This window comes from Halichoerus grypus, chromosome 7 (genome assembly GCF_964656455.1).
Source record: "Halichoerus grypus chromosome 7, mHalGry1.hap1.1, whole genome shotgun sequence".
NCBI lineage: Eukaryota > Metazoa > Chordata > Mammalia > Carnivora > Phocidae > Halichoerus > Halichoerus grypus.
Genome location: NC_135718.1, coordinates 76,007,356 through 76,035,120, shown reverse-complemented (window position 1 = coordinate 76,035,120; position 27,765 = coordinate 76,007,356). Strand labels below are relative to the sequence as shown.

The following is a 27,765-nucleotide window of genomic DNA, read 5'->3' as shown; positions in this document are numbered from 1 at the left end:
CAAAGACAGAACACAGTTCGGAGAACTAGCAAGACCCAGACTATGGGCCAGAGCAGAAGGTTTTTATCATTGCTTTTGTTTGTACTGTTTGGGTGAGCATACAGAATACAGAGACAGAATACAGAGGATTACTGGTTACAACCCGCCCTTTTTTTTTGAGAAAGCCAATGAAATGACACTTAACTGAGGAGCTCATAGAATATTTAGAAGAACTTGTTTTGTAGTAGATACTCTTTTATTCCTCACTACAATCCCAAGAAGAACCTACTACTATTTTCATTTTTAGAGATAAAGACATCAAAGCTTAGAGAAGTTAAGTATCTTTCTTCAAATTATTGAGCCATCCAGCTTCTGGCTGGGGTTCCGTGAGGGGTACAACTGAAATGCAGATGTGGAGTAAGACCAAGCCCCCAAACATGCAGTGGGTCAGGACATTCCTTTGAGCTTCCATGCCCTGTGGCATCAGGAAGGGTAAGCAGAGAGTAAAGAACAAGAAAGTCCAGTGAAATGCTGAGTGAGGTTGGAGCATGAGAAGGCTGTGTCCAAAGGGATGAATGAAAAGGGGAACAGCCCATTTCAGGAAACTGATTTCAACCCAAATTAGAAGTTGAGGGTACCTGGGTGGCTCAGTCAGTTAAGCATCTGCCTTCAGTTCAGGTCATGATCTCAGGGTTCTGGATCAAGTCCCACATCAGGCTCCCTGCTCAGTGGGGAGTCTGCTTCTCCCTCTACGCACCCCCACCCCCCACTTGTGCGCACTCTCTCTCTGTCTCGAAAAAATAAATAAATAAAAAATCTTAAAAAAAAAAAAAAAGAAGCTGAGCCTAAAATGGAGATGGACTACCTCTACGTTTGTTTCCCCCAGAAGGGTGTGCCCTTCTTGAGGGCAGACAGCATGTCCTGTATTTAAAAGGAAGGAGAAAAGCTTCCTTTTGTACAGGTTTCCACACGGGTCTCTTGGCTCCATCAGCAAAGACTTCCTCTCCCTGATGCTCCTCCCCTGCCTCCAGGCTCACTCTCCCCAGGGTCCCTGTCAGAATAGTCACATTCCCTGTACACTTCCCTTTCTTAGGCACATCTGTATCCTTTCACTAATTACGCAGTACTCTCCGCAAGGCACTTTTTTAGAGCAGAGTTTCTGCACCTTGGCACTATGGAGGCTTTGTTCTGGATAATTCCTTGTTGGGTGACAGGGGTGTCTTGTGTGTTGTAGGAAGTTTGCATCATCCCTGGCCTCTGCCCACTAGATTCTAGGAATGCTTCCCTTCGGTTGTGACAAACAAACATGGCTCCAGAAATTGCCCAGTGTCCCATAGGGGGCAAAATCACTGTAGTTGAGAAGCACTGATGTACAGGATAAGGGTTTTGCACTGAGAAAGCAAGGGCTCTGGTTATCATGGGTTATTCTTCGTAGTAAGTAGATGGGGATTACTTGTGACATAACTTCACTGTAATACACTTTTTAAAGTTAATTATAAAGTGAGGATGATATTACCTATCTCACAGGGCTGCTCTGAAGATGAAATCAGATAATCCGAGTTAACGATATGCGTTCAGGGACCTACACGGAGACTGGACCATAGCAGTGCCTGGTAGACGTGGAACAGTTGAGCAGATTACAGGTGATACTCAAGTGTTAACTGCTTTGTATTAAAATAATCAATTTAATTTAAAGTGATCTTTATAAGTTGAAAAAATGTCCCAGAAAGACACCTTTCAATACCACCACGCTGACATTTTGTTTACAACTTAGAGACAGGCGCTCCAATTTATCTTTTATTTTAAATAGGAAGAACCTATATTGCAACCAGAAGTTAAAATATGCTCAAAGTGAAAAAAAAAAAGGCTGTTAGAGAAAAAAGAATATGCTCAAAGTCATAGGTAACTAGGAAGAAGAATATAAATTTGAGATTTTGAGCACTCATTACTTGGTTCTACTTGCCCTGATGTTTTAATACTTTGCATAGACTATAATGCAGTATTTGGAAATAAGCTATACATTAACATGGAAGAGGGGTGCTTTACTGATGATTCATCCTTTCTTATGGATTTATTTCCATTGGTTTTTTCATATTGGAAATAGTCCTTTCAATCTTTTAAGGCCAGAATTCATGCATAGGGATTCCTAAGTCTCTTTATCTTATACATATGTTGCTTGTAAAATATGTGATTCCTTTTTTCTTTCTTTCTTCTTTTTTTACAGATTTGTTATTTTAGAAAGAGAGAAAGAGAGCATGCAAGCAGGGGGAGGGTGGAGAGCAGAGGGAGAGGGAGAGAGAATCGAGCAGATTCCATGCTGAGCGCAGAGCCCAACACAGCGCTCGATCCCAGGACCCTGAGATCAGGACCTGAGTAGAAATCAAGAGTGGGACGCTTAAGAGACTGAGCCACCCAGGCGCCCCATTTTTTTTTCTTTTTAGAATGATCAAATTGTGTGCCATTCTCCTATGAGAATTGATCACAAGAATTTTCATATTGCAATTGCAATGGATTTGATAGAAGCTTTTAAATGGGGTGGATTTCAAGAGCAGGACAATGACGTAAAGTTTGTGCCATTAATATAAGAAGGTGTTGTTTGGTAAAATAAGTAGCAGTTTGCTAGACTTTGTTCAATGATCCTATTCTAAATAAATAAATAAATAAAGACTCGTTCATTTTTTTCAAAAGCTTAAAGAGTAACAAAATTAAAAATATGTATATCCAGTAGTAGCTAACACAATAAAAACCACGTTAGGCAAGCACAGAATTTTATGCCAAATGAAATAAACTAAACATTCAAAATTTAATGCTGACAAGGGCGCCTGGCTGGCTCAGTTGGTAGAGCGTGGGACTCTTGATCTCGGGGTTCTGGGACACTACTGAGTGTAGAGGTTACTTAAAAATAAAATCTTAAAAAAAATTTTAATGCTGACAGTGGTACAGAACAGAAGACAAAATCAAGACCTCTGGGACCATCGAGGTTAAGAGGCCAGTGGAATTCCACATACAAAATCCTGACTTCAGTGGATTTCTTTCAACCATTAGCTGAAACATGACTACAAGTATAAACAAACAGATGCTGATGATCCATACACATGGTTCAGGAGAGTGTATCTCGTTCCTATTACTGTGATCCTTCAATATGAGTTCAATGGTCCCACAGTAGCATAAACACTCTACTCCCATCCGATGTGTAATTTCTCTTTCTACAGAATGAGGCAGTATTCGCTTTTCATGAGAATTTTTTTTTTTTTCAGATAATAAAATTGCTTAACTAAATTTTGCTTTAGCTGCCAGGAAACTCAGAGTCAAGCTTCAGGATCAGCAGTAGCAACTGCTGGTCCCTAGGGTTTGTCTCATTGTGACTGATATTTATTCCTCTCTTAGTTCTCTGGTTTTATTTATATTTTTCCTGCCCTAATTTTTCCATTTTGTTTATAATTATTCTATTTTATTCTTGTGCTAACACACTTAAAATCTTTTTTTTTTTTTTTTTGGTAAAAACAGCATAGTACAGACGGATATACAAAAACAAGTAAATAGAAGAAAATGTTTTAGAAAATTAATAATGTAAAGAAAAATATGAACATTGACAAGGCCAAGTTAAATATGGAAATTCTTGATTTCAAAATACTTGTAATCGAAATGATCATCAATCATATTATTAGGATTCTGATAAAGAAAAATGGTTTGTTTTTAAAATCTCCCTGATATGGGAATATGATTTAGGAACTCTAAATATATGAAATTATTTATTTCCCAGGCACTGTGTGTTGTTATATGACGAATGCAATCTGGTTTCAAAGTGAAGTTTCACAACTACTGAGAAAACGAACTTCATGCATCAAGGGCTTCTAGTATTGTGAAGACATCATATCCATTTGGACCATCTACTTGGATGTAGCAGAAGCTATTCAAATGCTCACTAGTGCAGATCTTTCTATACCACACTAATACTTATAGCATTTCTGTAGTATTTCACCTTTTCATGTTTGTCCACATGACTCTAGGAAAGTTTTGAAAGATAAGGCACCTCCATTAGGAGCTTTTAGACTAGAACATCTCAACATGGCAGGGAAAAAAATTAAAGATGAAAATATTGGTGGAGAAGAAGGAAGCAACCAGCCATGGCCTTATTAACCTCAGAATGAGCTGCCAACCAAATTATGAGGTTTCTTGGCCCTTTGACTTTGTCCAAATCCTTTAAAAATGATGTCCATCTCTCTGCTTTGGCAGGCAGAACACATCTGATACAGTCTCTGATCCGATGAATTACCATTTTCATTGCTCGTTATTTCATGTGTGTAGTTCACTGGCCAAGTCACTTCCTAGCTTGGGTATTTCATCTGCTTGTGTCTAAAAGTAAAATGCACTGGAATTATTCATTCCACAAATTCCAGAAATATTTACTAATGTCTAATGTGGAGTCCTAACATGGAGGATACTGAAATACTATATGTTTTGTTCCAAAATATTCACTCTCAAGAGTCAGCACGAGGTGCTAGGGGAATGACAGGAATAAGAAAAAGTCTGATGCATTAGTAAATATTTGTGACAAACATGTGTATTTTTGGAGCCATTTGATGCATTAATATAAAATAAGACAAGTATTCACAATGAACTCAGTATTATCAAGCATCCATAGTGTGTCTGACCTATAACAAACATAGGATATATTTATCTTTTATATTCAATTTTTAAAGTTAATCTGGACCAACTCTATGTCAGTTTTAGGGAAGCTCTCTGATTAAAGAGGCATCATGGCAAATGAAAAAAGTCATAGAAAATGCAAAGTGAAGAACGCTTAACCCAAGACACTATTAATTTCTCTCTCAATAGCTGTTTCATGTGGTGGCATGATGGTGGATTTTATAGAGATTTTAATCTTCCTCTGTCCAGAACCCAGAGACTCGGAGATATAAGGAATTCAGAAAAAAATGGCTTTATATTATTTGAAAAGCTTTGCCTGTACTAATGTAAAACTCTAAAACATAAGGGGCATCGCTGTCTGAATCCTTTCAAAGAAATTCCTAAAACAGCGTGAAAAGAATCTGTGGCCTTATTAAAGCCTATTCACCACAGAGAATTTTACACAAGACCAATCCACCTTGAACCCCAAAGGAAACGCACGGGCATCTCATTACTAAGCACTGTCCCGTCCCGGGTCTCTAAGGATACTCAGTGTCTCTGTGTTTGTGTCTCTCTCTGTGTATTTTGTTTTCCTTCCCCCACGCCAAATAAACCCTTAGGAGAAAGCTTAAAATATCAACTGTTTTCTTAAATGAAAGATAGTGTTGCGCAGGCATAATATTTGGGTAAATTAGGTCCCCAAACACACTTTAGCTTCATTGATGGAAATAATTTAGGATAAAGAAGGTAGCTGTGCTACAGGCATTAATTCAACACCTAGGTAAGCTGCATTGAATACCTCGCCACGGGTCTCCATTACCTGAATGTCAAGTGCACATTTTTGTTAGGTTTTTAACGCATGCAGCTCCTTGAACTTTTTAATAACGTAAATGGTGAAATGCTCAAGGTTCTATGTGGAAGACAGCATGAAATACAAGTTGATTACGCCATGTACAAGGGGTGTTGACACAGATCCAAGTTTCTACTCAGCAGCAAAGCGGCTTACACTTATTGATTTCATTTAAAATTTTGATTAAAATAGCATCACTATCCTGCAAAGGGTGTCTTTTTTGACGAAAACATTTTGATGACACCTTATCTTCTTCCCTTCCAATGGGAAGTGCAACATCTACAGTTATGGGTGGTTAGAGTCTAAAGGACAGTTTTCAGTGGCTGAAACAGTGGTCTATAAAGTCACTAGACAGTCACTATGAGAAAAAAAAGTCTCCACTGCAGCTCAGATAAATACTTAATTTACATTATTATTGGTGAAAAGAAAGGCCTATATATCTGAGCTGCAGATGAAATGATCCTAGCTATAACCATCACCTCCCCACCCAACAAATTGTTATTTGTCCCAATTCTGTTATTCTGCCTAAAAATTTACCACTATCATTGTATTTTGCTGGGTGAATTATGCAACTATGAAGGAGTGACATTTAATAAACTTTGGTGGCTGTGCCATAAAATTAATCTTATAATAGTGTCACTGACAAATTACAAAATGTCTTTGCTCCTGATGGTAATGTGAGACCAGGAATGGACTGGGTGGCAATTTGCAGGAGATGTCAATAGCCCTTCTGGCCTCTGAGTCACTGCCTAGAGGGACAGGCAAGCAGAAGATTAGGCCCGAGGCCTGACGTGCGGAGGGAATACAGCTGTCTTGGTATCTTCAGCTACACCTTCTATGCCCTTTGTCCAATTTGCTCCTGAAATTCACTGCCTCGGTGACTCGGTCTTTCAACAAAGCCTGAACTCAGTCTTCATCCCACCAAAGCATAAATGATCATTATCAGTTATCTTTGTTACTGATAGAGGTGTAAGCAGGAATTGACCAGACATTTTCTATTTATAAACAATCACTCTGGCTGTTGGGTGGAGAATGGATTGAATGGGGGCCAGAACAGAAGCGAGAAGGTGATTTTGGGACTATTGCTGAACACTGGTAAGACAAGGAAGTGATGGATGTCACTTGCACTGTGGGGTGATAATTGACATAGAGACAAAGGAAGATTTCGGAGCAATAGTTCTAAACTCCAACTGCACCTATAAATCATCTGAAGAAAGTTTTAAAAATTCTGAAGCCCCAGCTCCACGCTCTGAGGTTTGGACTTAATTTTCTGGGTACAACCTGGGCACAAGCACCTTCTCATCCTGAGGGCTGAGAACCACCGAGTCTGGGCTAAACCTGAAGAACTTGATGGGATAGATGTGGAGAGGTTAAGTAGAGGGAATATTCTCTCGTATGGCAACTAGATTTCTTAAATGAGTAACTGGTTTACTGGTAGAGCCACCGACAGAGAAAGAGAAGACTGGGAACCCAGATTTTTATGTGAACTCTCCTGGTTTTTTGGTTTGGTAATTTTTTAAAGCACATACATATCCATTTTGTGTAGGCCAAAAAACAAAACAACACCCGATAAAAAGAAATAAAAGAAGATAGATCTGACATGTAGGTGACCAGTTGCAAATTCTGTTTAAATCAGGGAGTTAAACTCTAACTATGGATTTCAGACTCTCACAGAACATAGGAGTGAAATTCTTTGGAGACTCGTGGAAACACAATCGTTAATTACCTGATCCTTCATTAAGAATAAAGGTGACACACACACAGAGTAGTCATCCAAGTAGTCTGAATTGGATCACATCAAGAATTACAGGGCTCATATCTTATAAGAATCTAGTTTTAGAACATTTCCTTCAAGAGAACTCATTATATAATAAAACCGTCAAATACTGTATATTTTGTTTTTTAAGCCATATTTATATCATGATACACCAAGGGAGTAATTGTCACAAACCTCAGAGATCAAGGGATCATTAATTAATTCACATGCATAGTTATTTGTTCATAATTTAGCATTCAGTTTTGTCTAAGCCTGGACTAATTTTTGGGAAAAAAAAAGAAGCTCATACCTTTCTTTAGAATCTTGAACTACAGATATTATACTCATAAACATACCAGAGGATCTGTCATATTTCATATACTTGATTTCCATAGAGTTGTAGATAAATCTTATTATTTTCAGAATCATATGAGCATAGAATTTCCCCTCTTTCCTAGAATGAGTGTATTCTTAATGTGTACTTATCACATAAGAAAGAAAATAAAGGGGTCTTTAGGAGTCTTGTAAATCATACTATAGACATATACTTCTAAGCAGAAAAGACAAAGGTCATGTCTGACACATAAATTTTACTCCTCAGGACATAGTGCAATCTCAGTGAACAACAAGAATAACAGGAATGGTTCCTGTTGAATCATAAATATGATTCAAAACAACAGGTAAGCATATATGGACATTTTACATACCTATTCCAGGTAGGATCATCAAACCAATCCAATTTATCAAGGACTCTGCTGTGTGCTGAATTTCTCTTGTAGAAAGAAAACAGGTGCCATGTCACCACGAAAGCTGAAAATCAAAGAAAGAAAGAAGGGGTAAATGAATCTAAATCAAAATAAAAGATGAAGGAGGATAGTTGGATCACTAAACTGTGAGAGAGTATTTTATTTATTTTTTCCCCGTTTTATCAAGATATAATTGTCGTACATCACTGTATAAGTAAGTGTAAGGTGTCCAGCACAATGATTTAACTTACATATATCGTGAAATGATTACTGCTGTGAGTTTAGTTAGCATCCATCATCTCATGTAGATACCATAAAAACAAAGCAAAAAAGGAAAGAAAAACAATTTCTTTCTCCTTCTGATGAGAACTCTTAGGAAGTTTGTACCTTTTGATCACCCTTCTCCTCTTCCTCCAGAGATGGCATTTTAATTAAATGATAAATTTTATAAATAGAGATTTATGTCAGTATTTTCCAGATATTCATCAAGAAACCCTTCTCTTCTATAATACCTGTCAGCATCCTGCTGAATGAGTGATTCACATCAACTACTGGGGGAACAATGAGTTTGTGGAACCTATCTCTCCACACAAATATCACATCTGGTGGTCTCTGTCCTATGGTCCCATGTCCTCAGTCTGAAACTTCCAATAATTGGGAGTACTTTATTAGCTTTTCCCCTTAATATGCACACATAATGCATATACATTTATATTACTTACAGAAAGCTAAGTGTTGAGTTTCCTTCCTAAGTTTTACAGCAAATACGCAAAGAATCACTCACCTAATTAATACAATTTATTTCATGGCAACAAGTATTTGACATTCATGCATCATTTGATCAACCTTTACCGAGTGAATAAGATGGAAACTGAGTAAGACTTGGTCCTGCCTTCAAAGAGCCTGAGTCCAGTCAAATGGAAGAGGCCACATTGGATGCAGATCATCCAATTACTTGCCCAACCACGGTACAAAGAAGGCACAGAGGTGGGCATCACCAATCAGGAGGTCTTTAATCTGAGTCTTGAATGCTGAGTAGGAAAGTGGCAGACAGACAAAGGGACATGGGGGCAGAGGGGAAGAGAAGGATATTCAAGCAGCATGTTCAAATGCAGGGAGCTGTGAGGGAGAATGGCATGTTCCAGAAGCCACCTTAATGGAGGTACAATCATGTGAGGAAAACAGAACGTACACAAACAAATGGCAGAACACCTTTTTACGGATTTCAATTACTATAAATCAGCCTAACAGTACTAACAAAGACACCTACCCCAATAATTATAGAGAATTTGAACCCTGTTCCAAAATCCTGTAGGCACATGATCTCGTTCTGGCTTCACAATCGCTCTGTAAGGTGGGACAACGTGACCCATGGTTGAGGGGAGACTGTCGTTGAGGGGTTTGCCCAAAGCACAAAGTAAGTCATACAGACTGAGGTGGAAGCTGGGGGCCAGTCCTCCATTGGCCACAAGGAGAGGCTCACGAGGCCAGGATTCATGAGGAAGTGTGTGTGGTACGATGAACATTGTATGGCCATTCCAGTCACCGTCCTATTTCATGTTGGGAGCTTTCTTGCTGTGTGCTGCAGAGTGGGCCCTGGGCACAACGACACTGTTTCTAATATCACCCTTTCTGTTCCTAGTCTCATGATTGCAAGTGTAGGTAGAAACACAAGATAGTGATTTTTTTTTTTTTTTTTTCAAGATAGTGATTCTTAAGTGCACGTTTCTTCACCTTGTGTTTGGGTATTTTCAATGCTAGGTGTCTCTGTATGGCCACATTGCAGGCATGGTGGCTCCCGAATGCTGCCCAGCCACAGTGGAAACACTGGTCATTCTGTCTAAACCCTGCTGTGATCCTTGAATTCCCTCTGTGGACTTGATTGTTACAAAGGAGTCTCTCTCAGGCTTGGTGGGTTTTTGCTGCGGGAATCGTCAGTGCTTGAGTAACTTTGCTGGTGCTGTGCGGGGATGAAGGGCTTTGATGTCGGTAAGAAGTTAGAGTTTTGCATCTACTCAGATAAGAAAAGAGACCACGCTCATTTGTAACATCTAAAAACAGGGAGAGTGGGCATGGAGATGGGGGAAAGTGGGTTTAGAGATGCAAAAATGAAGAAATCTTGTGTGTGACACATAAAGTAAAGGCTTATGTAAGAAATAAAAAATCGAGAGGAGCCCATAGCATTCTCCAGAGGATGAGAAATACAGTTCTGAGGCTAGAAAAAGCTGCAGAGAACTTTTTCCCTTCTTCTCTCCCCTCCCCCTTTTCTCTTTAATAAAATCCCAAAGTGAAACTGCTTAAGATACATCTTAGTTCGATTTCTCATCATGAAGGTGAGAGACTGGAACATCTTCTGGTAACCGCCCCTCCCCACCCAAATAGCCTTGCCCTCATGAAAGAGGATAGAAATTTATATTTTCAGTGCTTTTCCAGTTGAGAAATTATATGCTTGTTAACAGGCTTTCTCAAACCTTATAATGTCTTAGGAATTATTTTGGCTCTAAAGAAGAATATTTGCTTGGGAAGACAGATCTTGCTACAAAGGCCCTCAAGGTGGATACCAGTTCGAGGCAACTACTGGGCAATAATGCCTGGAAAGCAGATACTAGATGTAAGACAGACAAAATCCAAATGATGGTATTAGCCAGAATGCAACTTCTAGCAATTGTCTTGTCTTGCGACTGCTTGACCAACTGCACTAGTTACTATAGAAGGAAGCTTGTTCTTGGGTGAGATGCAACAGATAGAAGATTAAGTTAAAGTATTACCCAAAACCAACAGAAAGAGTCAAATAAATCAAAATATCTCTGAGAAACCTAATGGAGGAAAACCTGGAAAAGAGTCATTGAATGGAGAAATTGGACTATATGAAGAATCCTAAAATGAGTAATTTATGGAAAGACATTTATGTTGAGTGTATTATCCATTTGTTTGTGTGAACACTTGGTTAATTCATGGGGTCCCACCGATCTGACCTCAGAGCTTTGCAATATGGCTCAGTTCTTGCTGGCAAGACAGTTCTCTAGAGAACGTTGACAATGGGCCCCCACAGATGTAGACTCTGGAATGACAAAGCAGGTTCTATGAAACTCCATACCAAGAGAACTTGAATGGATCATCTGCACTTCTTCATCACCTGAAGAAGTCAGGGGTAGGAGGGTTGGTAGAAGAGATGAGAGAGGGAGAAACAGTGAAGAAGTAATCATTCCCCGTGTCCCACTAACACATGAGGCATCAATTAATTCATCAAATCATTTCAACAACTTTATGAAGCAGGCCTCACTGTCATTAGTTCATGAATGAATAAATTGTTATTTTTTTTGAGAGGCTGATTGAAAACAAGAAGTGGCTTGGTTGGAATTTGAACCTGTGCTTGTCTGATATTTAAGTGATTTCCTGGATTAAACCTCACTAATAGTAAGGCTTATGTGAAGCCATATGTAAACTTTAAAAATCTGAATCACAATGAAAGAAATACAAATAAATAAAAAAGTGACACAGATTATGTTAACTAAAATTATAAATCATAAAATATAAATGCAGATGACACTATTGGGAAAACAACTGATAAACTCATATATTTCTGGTGGTACTATAGACATGTACAGCCCATTGAACCCCCAGTCTGACCTATACCTATGTTAAGAGTCCCTAAATATATTCATACCCTTGGACTTAGTAATCCTACAAATTATCCCAAGGTAATAATTCAAAATTAGAAAATGGCATACTTAGGAAAATGTTCATTGCAGCCTTATTCATTATAGTGAATAATGGAAACAATCTGTGTATCCAATAGGGAAGAATCTAAGAAAATGTTGCTATATTAACTCCACAGTATATTAAGTAGCCATTAAAGTAATAAGTAAGTTGCAATATGGAGAATGATAAAGAAAGCTGTATCTAAAATTGTATGTTCTGATTATAAGTAGGAACAAAATGTATATGTGAGTAAATACTAGCTGGTGACCACAAAAAAGATAATAGTCGTGCTAGGGTAGAGTAGCTATGAACGCATTTAAGAAATCTTAATCCCCTTCCCACTGTATAATTTAAAATTGTACTCATTTAAAGTATCCACTGAATTAAAATACAGACCCACAAACACAATATAGTCGGAGTATGTGTTTATATGGTTAAATGGTTTCCAGCATCTATGGTACTATTTTGCTACAGCATTAACCATTTAATAGCAGAGGAAGGGGGAAGGAGATACACTTTGTATGATGCCAGGATAAAATACACCTATTTTAACATAATGATGAAAATCAATTATTTTTATATTATGGCAGTCAAAGGAAAATAAGATAAGATTACAACATAAAGATCTGTTTACATCATTGCCAGTGTATATGATTTTAAATGGCTCTATGACCAACAGTCTTTTCCACTATGTATTATAGCTTTCACCTTCTCACATTCCATCCCATTTTCTAGGGAAAAAAGCTCAAGAAAATAGCTCAGCTACAGAATTCTCCTACTCCTTCGTTTTCTGCTCTAAGACGTCACCCATGTCCTCAGCAAGGTCTCCTCCATCTACGGGAAGACATTTTGTCTTTGGCCAGGCAAGAAGGAGCATTTGAAGAAACAAAAATGAGTCTTTGGTTGCTTGCTTCTGCCTCGTGTAAGACTAAGGGTGAGCAAGCAAGTGTGCATCATCTGTCTCATGGGGTATCATACCATTTCTGTCCACTCTTCGTCTCATTCTCGGTTTTAGGCAGTAAACCCCTAACATTTGCTGCTCCATAACACTCCCTGTCTTTTAGAAGTGAGATGAAAGTAGAGAAACTTCTTGGAAAGCAAAGGTACTTCCTAAGCTTATAAATCTTACAAATCATTAGAAAATCACAAACCATATCCCTGCCCTTCCTCTTGCATTATACTTATGCATTTCTGTATAAAAAGAAACATAAAATTAAGTGGAATTCAGGTACTGTTCAGTCTCTTCTGGACAAGTTAGCATCTCTGTTTACCTTCTCTTTAATTCTAATATGTGTGTGTGTGTGTGTGATGCATAGTGGAAAGAGGTGTGCCTTCAGTAAATTTAGGACCAGAAAAAAGGGTCTGTGTCTCCAGACATGACTTTTTTTTTTTTTATCTGCTTTGAACTACGGGACAGGGTTCCTTATCGATCTGCATGCTCCTGGCTTTGCTGACATTATAGTTAAATTCACCACTGGTAGGTATGCCATCTGCCTTTTTTTGACCTGCGCCGGTTGGGTAGACATCTCTGTTTAACTCATCTCACCTCCTGCTGACAATGAAGCCTTTTCTGGGGTGTAGCTGGGATGCCCACTGAGCCCAGGGCTGCAGCGCTCGGGTCAGAAGCGCCCTCAGCCACGTGATGGCACCCCAGCCCCAGGGACAAGTTGTCCAGCTATCTCAGGGTCCTATCTCTGCCACAGGAGAACCCAAGTTCCCAGGCTTCCCTCTGACCTAGCAGGCTGAACTGCTGAGCTCACTAAGATGCTGTAGGAGGGCTGCACATGACATAGCTCCCTGTCTTGGTGCGTACCTCATTTTCACCGACACACTTCTCGTTCTCTGAGCTAAAACCCCAAGAGAGAAAGTTGGCAGGCACACATTCTGCAGCTTCATTCCCCCCCTCCATTGTCATTCCTGTTTGGCAGAATTCCTCAGCCTCAGCAAAGGGGTCTGCTTTCCTGGCGTCATATTCTCTTACTAGCAGAGAGTTAGCCTAAGGGTAAGAAGTTGAGGTTTTTTTCCCATACAATATGACTTGAGTGTTCTGGGCTTGGCTCTTGATAAACTAAAACAAAAATCTAGAACATTTAAAAAAAATAACCTGAACTTCTCTTTATAGTCATGGCAGAGTCACAAGGATGGAGTGTAACCTACATCACCTGTACCCCACACACACCCCACAAAAGCACCTTAGAAGACTGTACAAAAGAAACTAAAGTGTTTTCAGGAATGGACAACAGCCAGTGCAGGACTGTGACGAGTGAGAGACAGGAAACCAATCCGCGAAGAGAAACCAACACCCGGGCTCTTTGTTTGGAAGGGATTTCTGGAAAGTGGGCAGAGGAAGTGGACAGAGCCCGGCTGCCTCACTGAGTTGAGAAAGTGACGATCTGAGTTTGAGGAGTCCAGGAAGCCTGCGAATAAGATGCTCAACAACGTGAGTTATCAGGAAATGCAAAATAAAACCTCAATTAGAAGTCATCACACACCCATAAGAATAGCTCACATTAAAATGACTGACCGTACTCATGTTGGCAAAGACTCTAACTCCCACACACTGCTGATGGGAATGTAAAATGGCACGACCACTTTAGAAAACAGTTTGCACTTTACTACGTAGTTAAATGTATGTTTAGTACACAGCTGAGCAATTATACTCCTAGTTAGTTTCCCAAGAGAGATAAAAACATATCTATACAGAAACTTTTTTTTTTTTTTTTTTAGAGAGAGAAAGAGAAGAGAGCACATGAGCGGGGCAGCGGGGGTGGTGGGAGCAGAGGGAAAGGCAGAGAGAGAATCCCAAGCAGGTTCCACGCTTAGCATGGGGCTTGATCCCACAACTCTGAGATCATGACCTGAGCTGAAATCAAGAACTGGACGCTTAACCAACTGAGCGACCCAGGCACCCCCATACAGAAACTTTTATATAAATGTTCATAGTAACTTCATTCACAATTCTACCAAACGGGAAACGTAGATGTCCATCAGGTGGAATAGAGAAACAAATCTATATACTACCACACAGTGGAATAAAAAATGCAGTAAAATGGGATGAACTGCTAATATTCACAATACCATGTGGAAACCTCAAAAATACTATGCTGAGCAAAAGAAGCCAGGCACAAAAATATATATCATAGGATTCCATTATTATAAAACTCTAGAAAAAGGAAACTTAATCTATGGGTCACAAAGTATAACAGTGATCTCCTGGGGCTTGAGGTGGGGGTAGGGCTCTTGTCAATGGACAAAGAAGGGGCATAAGGGAACTTGGTACCATGATGGAAATGTGCTATAGGCTTGATTTAGTGATAACAACATGGTAGATGAATCTGGGTTTTTTTAAAAAAGATTTTATTTATTTATTTTAGAGATGGGAAGGGGCAGAGGGAGAGGGAGAAAGAGAATCAGACTAAGTGCTGAGCACAGAGCCCAATGTGGAGTTTGAACCCAGGACCCTGAGATCATGACCTGAGCTGAAATCAAGAGTCGGACGCTTAACCAACTGAGTGACTCAGGCGACCCTACATGAATCTGTTTAACCTCATCCAAATATACATTTAAAATTGGTGCTTGTTATTGTATATATGTTATGCCTCAATATAGTTGGTTAAGATAAAATCTTAACTGGCTTCTTAATTCTTTTATAATATCAGAGATGCTCTCTTAAAAATTAAATATTTTATTAAAAACAATTTTTAATATTAAAATATTAATTTAGGGGCATTGGGGAATATGCGTATCTTGCGTTTGTTTTAGAATAATCCAGCGGCCGTGGGAAAAGAGGGCCATATAGAAGAAACAAGCTGTCTGTATGCTGCTAATTACTGAAGCTAGGGGGTGAGTACAGGGGGTTGAGTATGCTCTTCTGTCTACCTTTGAATAAGTCTGCAGTTTTTTATTTAAAACGTTTTAAATACCTAACAGATTGCATTTCTTTAATTAAGATATTATCGTTAATATATCGGTTAGTATGACATGTATGTTTTCATCCCCTCCTGTCCATATGCTTATCCACAGATTGTGTGGTGAAGTCTTTCTGAGTCTTTCTTACATTTTCTTTACTGTCTTTTGCTTTCCGCTTTTTATTTTTTAGTCAACAGCAGCTCTCATATGCATATCGATGTGTGTCACACATACAATTCAAGACCTGAATACTCTGAAGGGAAATTGGTTAAATCTGAGTCTGGTTGGTTATATTAAACAATAATGAATTTCAGTAAGCCTGGTCTGCAGAAGAGAGGCCCTTTTAGGAATAAACAAAGCAAGGTGTAGAGAAACACCCACTTTGTTACATGAAGTTGAATATCAAGTCCGCTTTAACAAGTTGATGGAAACGAACAGCACCAGTTCAACAGCCAGTTCAGCACAATGAACACCAAGAAAGAGACAGTTACAAAAATTTTTCAAAGGGAAAGGACATTGGACTTCATTATTTTCATCCTACCTCTCCTTTTTAAGACATTAGAATTCTTGCTAACTTCAGGGAATGCAGGCGCGAAGTCCATGAATGGAGTTTGGTCCGGAAGTGCTGAGCCCCTTCCTGACGAACACAAGCGTCTAACAGGCTCCATGCTGACAGAACCTCCAAGATTTTCCAGTGAGATTGAAGCTCAGGATGCAGTCAGTCAGAATAGAAATTGATGAACAATGTAGAAGGTAGTGTTCAACTATGTAGGCAGGGATGCCCTTTAGAGAAATTAATGTCCCTTTCAGTTTCTTAGCGTTGTACAAAATGGAATATGGCATTTCCTCCTTGATCCTATTATCTCTAGAACTACCCGTTCTTTCTGTGAATAAGACCCCAAAGTGTTTTTCTAATGAGCAAGAATGGACCAAAAAAAAAAATGTACTAATTACCAACAAAGAACATAAGCTTCTGCAATCACACTCTGATGTGATAAATTAGAATTCTGTTTTCCAAAAACCAACACATTATGGATGAACTGGGAATTGTTCTTAATGTTGAACTAGAACAATAAAACACCAGGATGTTTAAGAGTGCAAGCTGTACAGAAACAACACTTAATCCCATTATTGTGGAGCTCTAATTTTCCTGTGGACACAGTTTTTAAAAATTTTAACTTTATCTCCATGTAAAACATTTCACCTTAGTAATAGGAGCTTAAAAGGTTCAAAAGAAAGAGTATGACTATAGAGAACAAGGGCCAGAGAAACTTTTAGAATAGAGACATCTTACACCTCTTTCTTTTCCAAGATGTTCTGTAGTTAATTATTCCAAAGAACCTCAGGTAGAGAGTATGATACACTAATGGGATCTAATGTCTCTGTGGGATATAAAAAAGTGTAAATCATCGTCCTTGCCTTGGGAAGTTGACATGATCTGTTGGGCAAAAAGATAATCATGTCATCAGAAAAATGATAGAAAGTTATATATACATGCATATAATATATATATTGTGTGGATTTATCTATCTATCTATTCATCTATCCATCTACCTACCTAGCCATCCATCCATCCATCCATCCATCCTCTAATGTGGTGCTCAGTGTTATTGGAAGTGAGTCCTACAGTGCTGTGGGAAAGGCCTAGATTCATAAAAGATAAACTGAAAAAGAAGGAAATGCGTTAGGGGAGATAAGTTAGATCTTAAATTCTGTGTGCAATTCATAAAATAACAGAGAAGGGAAGTGCTTCAAGGATGGGGGGGGACAATAAAAACAAAGGCTAAGAATCAAGAATCAAGATGATATACTGTGGGACCAAGGGGAGAATAACACTGAGCTGAGTTATAGGAAATTAGGTTGGAGCCAGACTGGAGAAAGCCTCGAATGCAGGTCATTAGGAATTTGTGGTTTATCCTGAGAGCAAAGCAGAGTCACTGAATATTTTGAGTAGAAGGTTGATGTGATAGAGATCTTTATGTGAAAGAGATCTATAAGCAATGCTGACTAGATACGAAGAGCTGCTGACTAAGGAAGCGGAGGCTAAATCAAATTTTGAAAGTATATCCTTAAGTGATGAATGAAGAACATTTCTAAGTAGTAGTAAACTCCCAATAAAATTAGGTGCTTGGAGTCTGCACACATTGCCGAATTCCAAGGCAATTCAACACAAAACACTGACTCCATATCTCTTGGAGTTGTGGGAGAAAGACAACAGGTTGTATACCAGAGTTACAAAGTTATAGGGACACAGAGAAAGATGGGTTCAGTTCTCATCGGGCAGGAGGGGGCAATGGGAGATTCGTGTTGGATCCTGCAGAATGGGGTAGAGTTTTGACAGGAAGACATGGGAGACAAGGGGGTTCAGGCACAGAGGAACACAGGAAAATGTCCAGAGGCTGCAGCCCGGAACATGGCAGGTGGCCTGCCTGGCGCATCTATACTTATGGAAGGTGGCGCCTGCAAAAAGAAAGAAAGAAGGATGCTTCTTTGAGGAAATCCCCTTTGGGTTTCAGTCTCCTGATGGAGCTCTGCATTTTTATGGCTTGAATTTACACTGAAGACATGTCAAAAAGCTGAGTAATAATCAATCTGTAAAGGAGAGTCGAAACAGAGTCATGATGGGGATCGGTCACACTGGGGATCGTGAGAAAGAATGAGGCCTTGGTAGGACCTGGAGGACCACACCAAGAGTCTAGGCATATGGTGACTGACGCAGATGCTGAGGCAGGGCTGGAATAGGAGGGACAGGTGCCAAAGAGCCTCATGAAGAACACAGTTGACTAGACTCTGGTAGTGCAACATCGCGGAGGCATGCATTTCAAAGACACCCATCTCAAGTCAACATACTACCACTGTGGGACACGGCTGCTCATAAAACCACCAGATAAGGAACCAGGTCTCTCCCACGCATGAAGTTCCCCTTCTAGAAAGCCCTGGGTAACCGAGGTCACCGACCACCTCAGTGATCCCACTCTTCCCTTCCTAAACCCTAATTCCTGCTCTCATGTTTTAAATCTGTTACCTATGAACCCATTAACCCCTAGGCACCCCGTCCCTAGACTCCAAAAAAGGGGGAGCCCTAGACCATGCTCCCTCTTTCTACCTGTGACCTCACTGTGGGCCCCTGGGTGTACCTTCCACCTTCCAGAACCTGTGAGGAATGAATCTTCTTCCTCAAAGTTCTGTGATGGTTGTTGCTGAGATGTGTTTTGAAACTATAAGAACCACAAGGGCTGGCTGAGCCTCAACACTGGCTCCGATTGGGGAAATGTCAGCGGAGGGCTCACTGCAGGTATGCCCAGGTGAGTCCCTCAGGTAGAGACCAATACAAGAACTTCTCAACTGACTGGATATAAAAGAGAAAGGAGACTATTCACCTATCTTGATAAGGCCAAGTTACCAGGAGAGCAGTAATTCCTTTGAGATAAAAAGGAGAAGGAAATGTGTGAGTGTGTGTGTGTGTGTGTGTGTGTGTGTGTGTGTGTGTATTTCAAGAGAAATGGTAACTAGTTCTGTGTTTCAGAGGTGCTAATTTTGATGGGAGGATGACTCATTCAGCCATTTAAACAATTAATAACACAGAAATTAAGCCTTGGAGAGAGAGTTTAAAGATTAAAATATAAAGGCGACCTACCCGCCCGACAGCTATGGGACTTATGTGAACAGAGGCATGCAGAATAGGAAGAAGAGAGTGTAAGACAGGAGAGGCAGACCCAGTCTTAGGGAATAACTATTTTAGGAGGCAGGAGGTGGAAAAGAAGAGTCCAGCCAAAACCCAGGAACCAACTCAAGAAAGTGGAAAAACACAAAGATTCTCAGATATTACTGATGGCAATGTAAAAAAAAAAAAATGGTAACAATTGCCTCAAATTCTAAAAAGTTTCCAGGTAGAAAAGTTGGAAAAATAGGTTAGGTTAGATAAGAGAAGGGTTCACTGAAAACCTTTTTGATCAATATTTCAAGATAATGAAGGAAGAGAAGCCAAATGACAGTGAGTTAAAGTTGAGAGAGGACCGGGCAGGGCAGGTGACAAGGGTGAGTCTCTCAGTGAAGGGAATGCAGGAAAACACATGCTCGCTGGAGACAGCACCAGGCACGCAGTGGGGCACTCAAGCCTTTTATTTAATTAATTTATTTTTACAAAGATTTTATTGAGAGAGAGAGAGAGCACAAGCAGGGGGAGCGGCAGAGGGAGAGGGCAAAGCAGGTCCCCCGATGAGCAGGGAGCCTGATGTAGGACTCGATCCCAGGACCCTGAGATCATGACTTGAGCCAAAGGCAGATGCTCAACTGACTGAGCCATCCAGGTGCCCCAAACACTCAAGCCTTTTAGAATGAGTGAAAAGAAGGCAGGGAGGTGAGGTCAACAAACATTTAAAATTTTTTAAGACAAAAATTTTAATTTTTAATGTTTAAAATACCAGGATAAGAAATCAGTAGTAGGCTAAAAGGGCAGATGTCAAAGACCAGAGAGATAGGATGGAGAGTCCGGGTCGAAAAAGAGATGTCTTAGTTGAAGGGACACTTCTCCAGAGACAGACGGAGGGATGAGAGAGCAGCAGAATAGGGATAGACATGTTGAAGATGCCTACAGTTCACGTGTGTGAGCTCTGGGGTCCTCAGAAATGCAGGTGACGGGGTTTTCTAAGACAAGTTAGGTTAGAGGGGCAACATAGAGGTTTAGGGGCGAAAGGTGAAGCCACTGTGACAAGGAGACTTGGACATTCTGGAAGGCAGGCAGGAGGCCTGCTGAGAAGCCAGGAAGACCCACATTTACCATGGGCCTTGTCTACAAGGTTTGTGGGAGTTTCCAGTAATGTCTTGAGATACTGACACAGGAGAAAAGCTTCGAGGAGAGTGACAGGGGAAGCCCAGGGGAGGCCAGGGGAGGGAAAGAGGCTGGGGTATGAGAGAAGAAGGCAGTGAGGGGGCTGGACGAGGCCAGTGTCATCTGAAGGGGGCTCCCAGAGCAGCCTCCACAGGAGACTCTGAGGAAGAAAAGGACCCACAATTCACGAAGAGAGATTCTGAAGATAAGGGGTGTGGGAGAACAAAATAAACTTTGAAAGGGGTCCTTCTGCCCAAGGGGCCAGGGCAATTGTTTTCTCCCTTTCATAGAATAAAAAATGAACATGTTTGGCAAGTATTTAGATACATAGAAGGCCCGATTTGTTCTAAGGAAGCAGGAACGAGGGTGCCTTTGACTTTCATTGTAAAGCATGAAGAATAGGGCCACACACAAATGAGAATGTGAAAAATGCTTTTGATACTGTTCAATCAGTGATAAATCAAACATGGAATAAAGCTACTTCTCCTTCCCAGACTACATACATGAGCTAACAGAGCTGGGTTGAGTAGGACGACTTACTTGAAGATAGCACTTTATGCTGAGAAAGAGTAAATATTTACAGACAAAGAGGGTTCTTGGACAAGTGAATAGCCATCTATTGCTTTCTGATGTCACGAAAATATTTTTTGAATGAAGACTGCATTCAAATTTTGGTAGCTTTCATTTCTTCGGGGGCCAGAAGGGACACGCCGAGGATAAACCTGACTATCGTGTAAACTTAGTGTCATGACTAAGAAAAAAATAGGCAAATTTTTAAAAGTGTTATACATATTTTAAAAGTTTTTTTGATATTTAAGTGGTTTTCACTTACCACCCAAGACAATATGCCACTGGTTCCCTGGCCTGGTAAAATCACTAAAATTCTCTTAAAGAAGAGATTTCTTTAAAAGGAAAGATTTCTAAGTACTACGTTCAGAGACTCTGATTCAAGAGCCCTGAGGCAGGCCCCAGGAATCCGCATTTTTACAAAAAGTCTCTAAAGAAATACGGAAAGAGTCTTCTGCTGGTAAGGACTGACTATAATTAATAAGCCACAAAATAAATATATTTCGATTGGTGCTGTACAAAATTTAAGAGTAAATTGGCATTGCTCCACTCCCATGCCAGATAGAAGACTCACTTGTTTCATTTGGAAATCCAATAAGCATGGTTTTCGTTTTGTTTATTCCTCCTTAAAAACATAAATAAGCTTAACGATAATCAGGCAGTAAACAAGAAACGAAATTTACTGTATATTCTTCCTTTCTCTATGGTTCCAGTCCCCTGACTCTGTCGACATTGATACGGGATGAGATCATCCTCCGCATATTTGCCACAGGGAAGCACTGTTTCCCTCTCCTGGGCAGGTACAGCAAGAAAAAGAAATATGAGTGTGTCGAAAGGGAGTTATATGGGATCCAGGAGTTTAGGACACTGTTGACAAAATTCCGTACGTTCATTCTTTTGATATCCTTGTGAGCATGCTAATATAAAAGTCAAAGTTCTCATGGTGATCGGTACTGAAAGAGAGGCGAAGACAAAGGGAGAGCAAAAGAGGGGCGACTGAAAGCCCTGATGAAGCAGACAGGACAGAAACTCCTCCCCAGCTCCAACTTGATAGATGCCCCAGCACCAGACAGCCCTGGCTACTCAATTAAGACTGTCAACTTCCCAGACACATGAATCCACAGGAGATATTTAACAAAAGAAGGAAAAAGAGAAGAAGGAGGAGAAGGAGAAGGAGGAGGAGGAGAATGGGAGGAGGAGGAGAACATGAGGAGGAGGAAGGAGAGGGGGGAGGAAGGGGGAGGGGGAGGCTGGGAAGGGAGAGGGGAATAAAAACCAACCAAACAGTAACAAAAACAAAACCACCCCATAAACACCCCTGTTCTGTATTAACGCCAAATGCAGAAAACTACTAACTTGAGTCCATCTAAAATTGGACTTGTAGGGGCGCCTGGGTGGCTCAGTTGTTAAGCGTCTGCCTTCGGCTCAGGTCATGATCCCAGGGTCCTGGGATCGAGCCCTGCATCGGGCTCCCTGCTCAGCGGGAAGCCTGCTTCTCCCTCTCCCCCTCCCCCTGCTTGTGTTCCCTCTCTCACTGTGTCTCTCTCTGTCAAATAAATAAATAAAATCTTTAAAAAAAAATAAATAAAATTGGACTTGTATTCCTGGGCACCTCTTCTGAGCAGGGTGGGAGGGTGATAGCAGAAGCCACATAAACACAGTCTTTATGTTCATGGGTTGCTTCAAATATTTGGTAAAAACTAGGGATTGTTTGTAGGCTATCATTCAGTTCTGCTGCACTACAAAGAAAAATCAAGACACTCCAAATATGTTAACCCTAACTTGAAAAGGTAGCCACTACATCCAATCAGGAATGCTGAAAAATATCCTGACAAAAATCATCTTGTCATCTACACCTTTTGGGTTACATTCATCATATCCCATGGTTAAACACTTTCATAAAGAATCCTGTAACTATCTCGTACAACCGTTTTAGAAAGTAGACCTATTATGCCAGACACATTTCATACTAACTAAAGGCTGTGGATAAAGGACCATTCCCTCTTACGTGAGACAGGCTTACCATCACTCCCGGAATTCTAAGTTGGCTTTTCAATTAGCTGGCAAATAGGTGTTGATTTTGCAATGATCTCTAAAACAGTGGCTTTCAAACTATTTTGACTTCTTATCCACAATACGATAGATGTATTTTTATATCCAACCCAGTGCACCCATTTATTTGCATGCATGCACACGCATCTAAAAACTTCAAAAATTGTTTCTTGAAACAATATTTATTTTCACAACAAGTGGTGTGCTTTGATGACTTCCTGTTCAATTTCTTAAATTAACAGAACTTATTCTTTAGGGTAGTTTTAGGTTTGCAGAAAAACTGAACAGAAACTCATTCCTTCCCTCCCCCAGAATCTCTGGTAACCACTGATCATTTTACTGTCTCCATAGTTGTACTGTTTCCAGAATGTTATACAGTTGGAATCCCACAGCGCGCAGCTTTCAGACTGGCTTCTGTCACATAGCACTGTACATTTAAGGCTCCTCAGTATCTTTTAGAGCTCATTTTCTCATTGCCGGATAATATTACATTGTATGGATGCACCACACTTTAATATTACTGCGTTCTACTTCATTAAAATAACTGGGTTGTAAATTAGGTAAATGATAAACTGATTTCAGAACCTCAGAAGATTCTGTAGTTTTAAAACTATTGCCTAAAATAGGACGTTAGGTTTTTGCTGGACACAAAGGGCCAAAGAGCTTGGTCCTTATTTTAGGAGCTTAGATGTTATTGGGAGAGAAATGTCTACATATGTGAGATGTTTAGTAACAAAAGGGTTAAGAACAAAACAAAGGGTAACAACAAAACAAAACAAAGGTAAAGGAACTATAAGAAACTAGGAATTCCCTAGTACTGTTGAAGAATATGAAGAACTGGCAAGTGCTGTAATATAAACTCTGTAGAAACAGGAGCTTTCTGTCAGTCACTGATCACGAGACCTGGGTATATTACTTTTATATTCCTCAGATTCCTCATCTGTAAAATTTATATAATAATAGTATCTATCACACTGGGTACTTAACGAGAAGTAGATGAAATCATGCACCCATAAAGCTAAGAAGAGGACCAGGCACATAATAACAAATATTTTATTAAAATATTTTATTATTATTATTATTGTTATTATTAACAACAACATTATCTTTGGTGCTTGCCTGAAATATAGTAAAACTTCAATAGATACTTTTTAAAAAGATTTATTTATTTGAGAGAGAGAGAGCGCAAGTGGGGGAGAGGAGAGAGAGAATCCTTAAGCAGACTCCCCACTGAGCAGAGTGAGATGTGGGGCTTGATCCCAGGACCCTGAGATCCTGACCTGAGCTGAAATCAAGAGTGGGCTGCTTCACAGACTGAGGATATTTTTTTAAAACACTGAAGGATTCCAATTTTCATAACCTTAATTCTTAGAAAAGCCAAGATGTGAGCATCAAAGAATCTCTGTAGTTTGGTGAGTGCAGAGAGGAGGCGGAATCTAACAGTCTGAAGAGACAGCAGAAGCCGGGGCTGACAAGTAGGAAAGTAAAGGTGACATTCAGAGGGTAGTGACAAATTACATTAAAGCAGAGTTAGGAGCCAGGATTGAGAAACTCGCACTGGACTGCCTTTTAGAGATGCTAATGACCTTTGCAAATGACATATATTAGAACTTCCTCTTTCCAAGGGCTGGAAAGTTACCTAAGCAGAGAGAGATACAAAGTCCTGAGGCAGGTGCTGATTTCCCTTCTCCCCACCTTGGGACAGTACTAGCTATGGGCTATCCTTGGGGGAATGGAGAAGACGCATGTCACATAACTTTCTGTGTTTTGTGGCTCAGGTGAGGGCCTCCGGCTTAGAAAGTCTACGTATTGTCCCACATTGCAGCCATTTGCTCTATGTGACTGTTCCAAATTTAAATGAAATGCAAAGAATTGACAATTCATTTCTTCAAGTTACACTAGTCCCATTTCAAGCGTTCGAGAACCACCAGGGCTGAGTGGCTCAGCACAGGTGGACGACCTTTCCGTCACTGCGGAAAGTATCTTGCGGGGAAGAGAGTCGTGAGGCTGGAGAGGCACCCGTGGGAGGGGAGAAATGAGATGGTAGCTGGAGGGGAGCGACAGAGAGAGAAGTGAAGTGAAGTTTATTCTGAAACGGGGAGGCTAGTAGATCTTTAAGGAGAGGAAAAGGCTCCAGACAAGAGAAAGACAGAGCAGTTACTACCAATCTTAGGAACAACAGAGGCATAAGATCCCAGGAGAGGCAGGAGGAGATAATGGCAGAGTGAGGTGAAGGAGGAAAGCCCCCATTCCCTGGAGACATAAGGAGTAGACGGCATGTACACAAACAGAGTCTGAAAGAGAAGATACAGAGCTCATACCTGTTAACCTTGAGCAATAACAAAAACTGACTTGGACGACGACGGATTTAGACTGCCCTAGTGTTTGCACAAAGTGAATATGGAATAAATGTCCTTACTGAAAATCAAAACTGCTCGGCGGGAGGCCTGCTTCTCCCTCTCCTACTCCCCCTGCTTGTGTTCCCTCTCTCGCTGTGTCTCTCTCTGTCAAATAAATAAATAAAATCCTTAAAAAAAAATCAGAACTGTAAAATTATTTTGAAGAAGCTACAAGGATGCACAGACACTTTGTACAATTTGGCAACCTTCAGGTGCCAAATATTTGCTCATTTGTATATCCATTAATCAACCAATCGATTATTATTATTGATTGGGTCCTAACATCCCAGGTATTCTGAGCAAACTTACAATGAAATTGAAAAGTCTGGACTTCAAGAAGAAGCTTAGAGAACAGTCTAAACAGATCCTAAATTACAGAGGACAACTTAAAAATGTTATCTCAGGGATGCCTGGGGGGGCTCAGTCGGTGAAGCGTCTGCCTTTGGCTCGGGTCATGATCCCAGGGTTCTGGGATCGAGTCCCGCGTCGGACTCCCTGCTCAGTGGGGAGCCTGCTTCTCCTTCTGCCTCTGCACCTGTTCATGCTTTCTCTCTCTCTCTCAAATGAATAAATAAAATCTTTAAAAAAATGTTATCTAAAACTGGGCTGGCAACACCCAGGCATTCATATGTACCTCTTGGCTCCTATCCCTTTGTGGACATTATGAATCCATCTTGATGTTCCTTCTGGTTGGGCCTACAGAAGAAGAAGCCTCAGGATGCATTTCAACACAATACCTAGTATTCAATCTATCACTTAGTATGAGAACTAAAAATTATTGGTAAATGTAGCACAAATAATGTTAGAATTGTGTAGTGAGCCACACACAGGAAGCCCATTGTGAAGCTATAACCTCTTTTTTTTACAATAATAAACTCACCTCACTATTTGAAATCCGAAGAGTTAATCACTCATTTGGAATAAAAAAGTTGGTCTCAACTCTATTAGACAGTCAACCCCTAATCTAGGGACTTTTCCTTATTTGAGAGAACCATAAATAGGGCATAAAGAATTGCAAATTAATATTAACAAAGGGGCACATACTAGACCACTTAAAAATAAACCCAGTAAAGTATATTGCATTGTTCTCAGTTTTTCAGTACTTATGCAATAACACAGCTGTCAGAGTAAAAAGATAAATCTTGTAATTTCTCTCTGAGGAATGGAGAAGGAAGAATATAGATGTATTAGTTATATATAGGACAAAGCTACCAAGGGCAGGGGAGACAGATGTTATTTTTAATGGGATTTTGCTTTATTTTAAAAGGCAGCCTCCCTAAGTGAACTTTTTCTGAGGGCCAATGACTTACCTGTCCATGCTTCAAATCACAGAATCAAACTAGAGTTAAAATGGTTTTATCATCAGATTTAGTACCTAAAATATATTTCTGACGGGGGGGTGGTGGTGTGGGGGGAATGCCAGAGTAGAAAAAGGCAATTAAAGAAGAAAAAGGATTCTATAATGCCTCTTCTGGTACCAATCTTGATGAATCGTTCATAGAATCTGCTGACTTTTTGGTGCTGAATCATCAGGGTCCTGAACTGCTGAGGCCACCTTGGTAGCCAGTCACCTGACTCCTTAAATTCCAGGCTCTCCAAGGGAAAAAATTTGGCAGGATGGCTGGTTGTACCTTGGTATCTCTCAATTTACCTAGAACGTTCCAAATTGAAAGGAATAAATATTAAGGAGTACTGTTCCATTTTCTTCAATATTCTTGTGTAAAGCTGGATAATTTTATAATGACAAGGACACAGAGAGAAATTGAGACTTTGGAGGTATTCCATCTCTTCCTCATGTTTCACCATAAAATGACTGTCTCCAAAATAATTTTATTCGATAATAATGTCTCCAAAATAATTTCATTCGATAATAATGTCTATGTCATTAAATAGAATTTTAATGGATTTGAAATGGTATATACATGCATTAATATAGCACTCATAAAAGTTTGCAAAAATATACCCATTGGCTTTTCTTGTGAAGGGTCCTTTTTTGTTCTTAGACCAAGTTCTTTATAGTAGTATGATATTAGAATATCCTTTCCCCCTTTTTTAGAAAGAGCAGGAGGAGAGGAAAAGGGAGAGAAAGGGAGAGAAAGGGAGAGGGAGAGATATAATCTTAAGCAGGCTCCACACTTCGCACGGAACCTGATGCGGGGCTCGATTTCACAGCCCTGAGATCATGACCTGAGCTGAAATCAAGAATTGGACGCTTAACTGATTGAGCCACCCAGGTGCCCCACCCTTTCCTTTTCTTAAAAATTAAAAAGCAAAGATTAGCTTTTTAAAAAAATTATTCCATTTTTAAAACCAAAAATTCATAATTCCCTATTAGCCTCCTAATC

The 27,765-nt window shown here is 40.0% G+C and overlaps 1 protein-coding gene across 15 annotated transcripts in view; it reads right to left on the bottom strand.

Annotated features, from left to right (window-relative positions):
- The window catches only part of CHRM3 (cholinergic receptor muscarinic 3), a 479,705-nt gene that overhangs the window by 218,749 nt on the left and 233,191 nt on the right, over window positions 1-27,765 (bottom strand). For all 15 annotated transcript variants that reach the window (XR_013449773.1, XR_013449772.1, XM_078077757.1 and 12 more), the window contains one exon: window positions 7,922-8,024. Coding sequence is in view for 2 of the 15 variants with exons in the window: in XM_036066821.2 (XP_035922714.1) it covers window positions 7,922-7,940 (19 nt within the window). In the remaining 13 variants the exon portion in view is untranslated. The remainder of the gene's footprint in view (window positions 1-7,921; window positions 8,025-27,765) is intronic.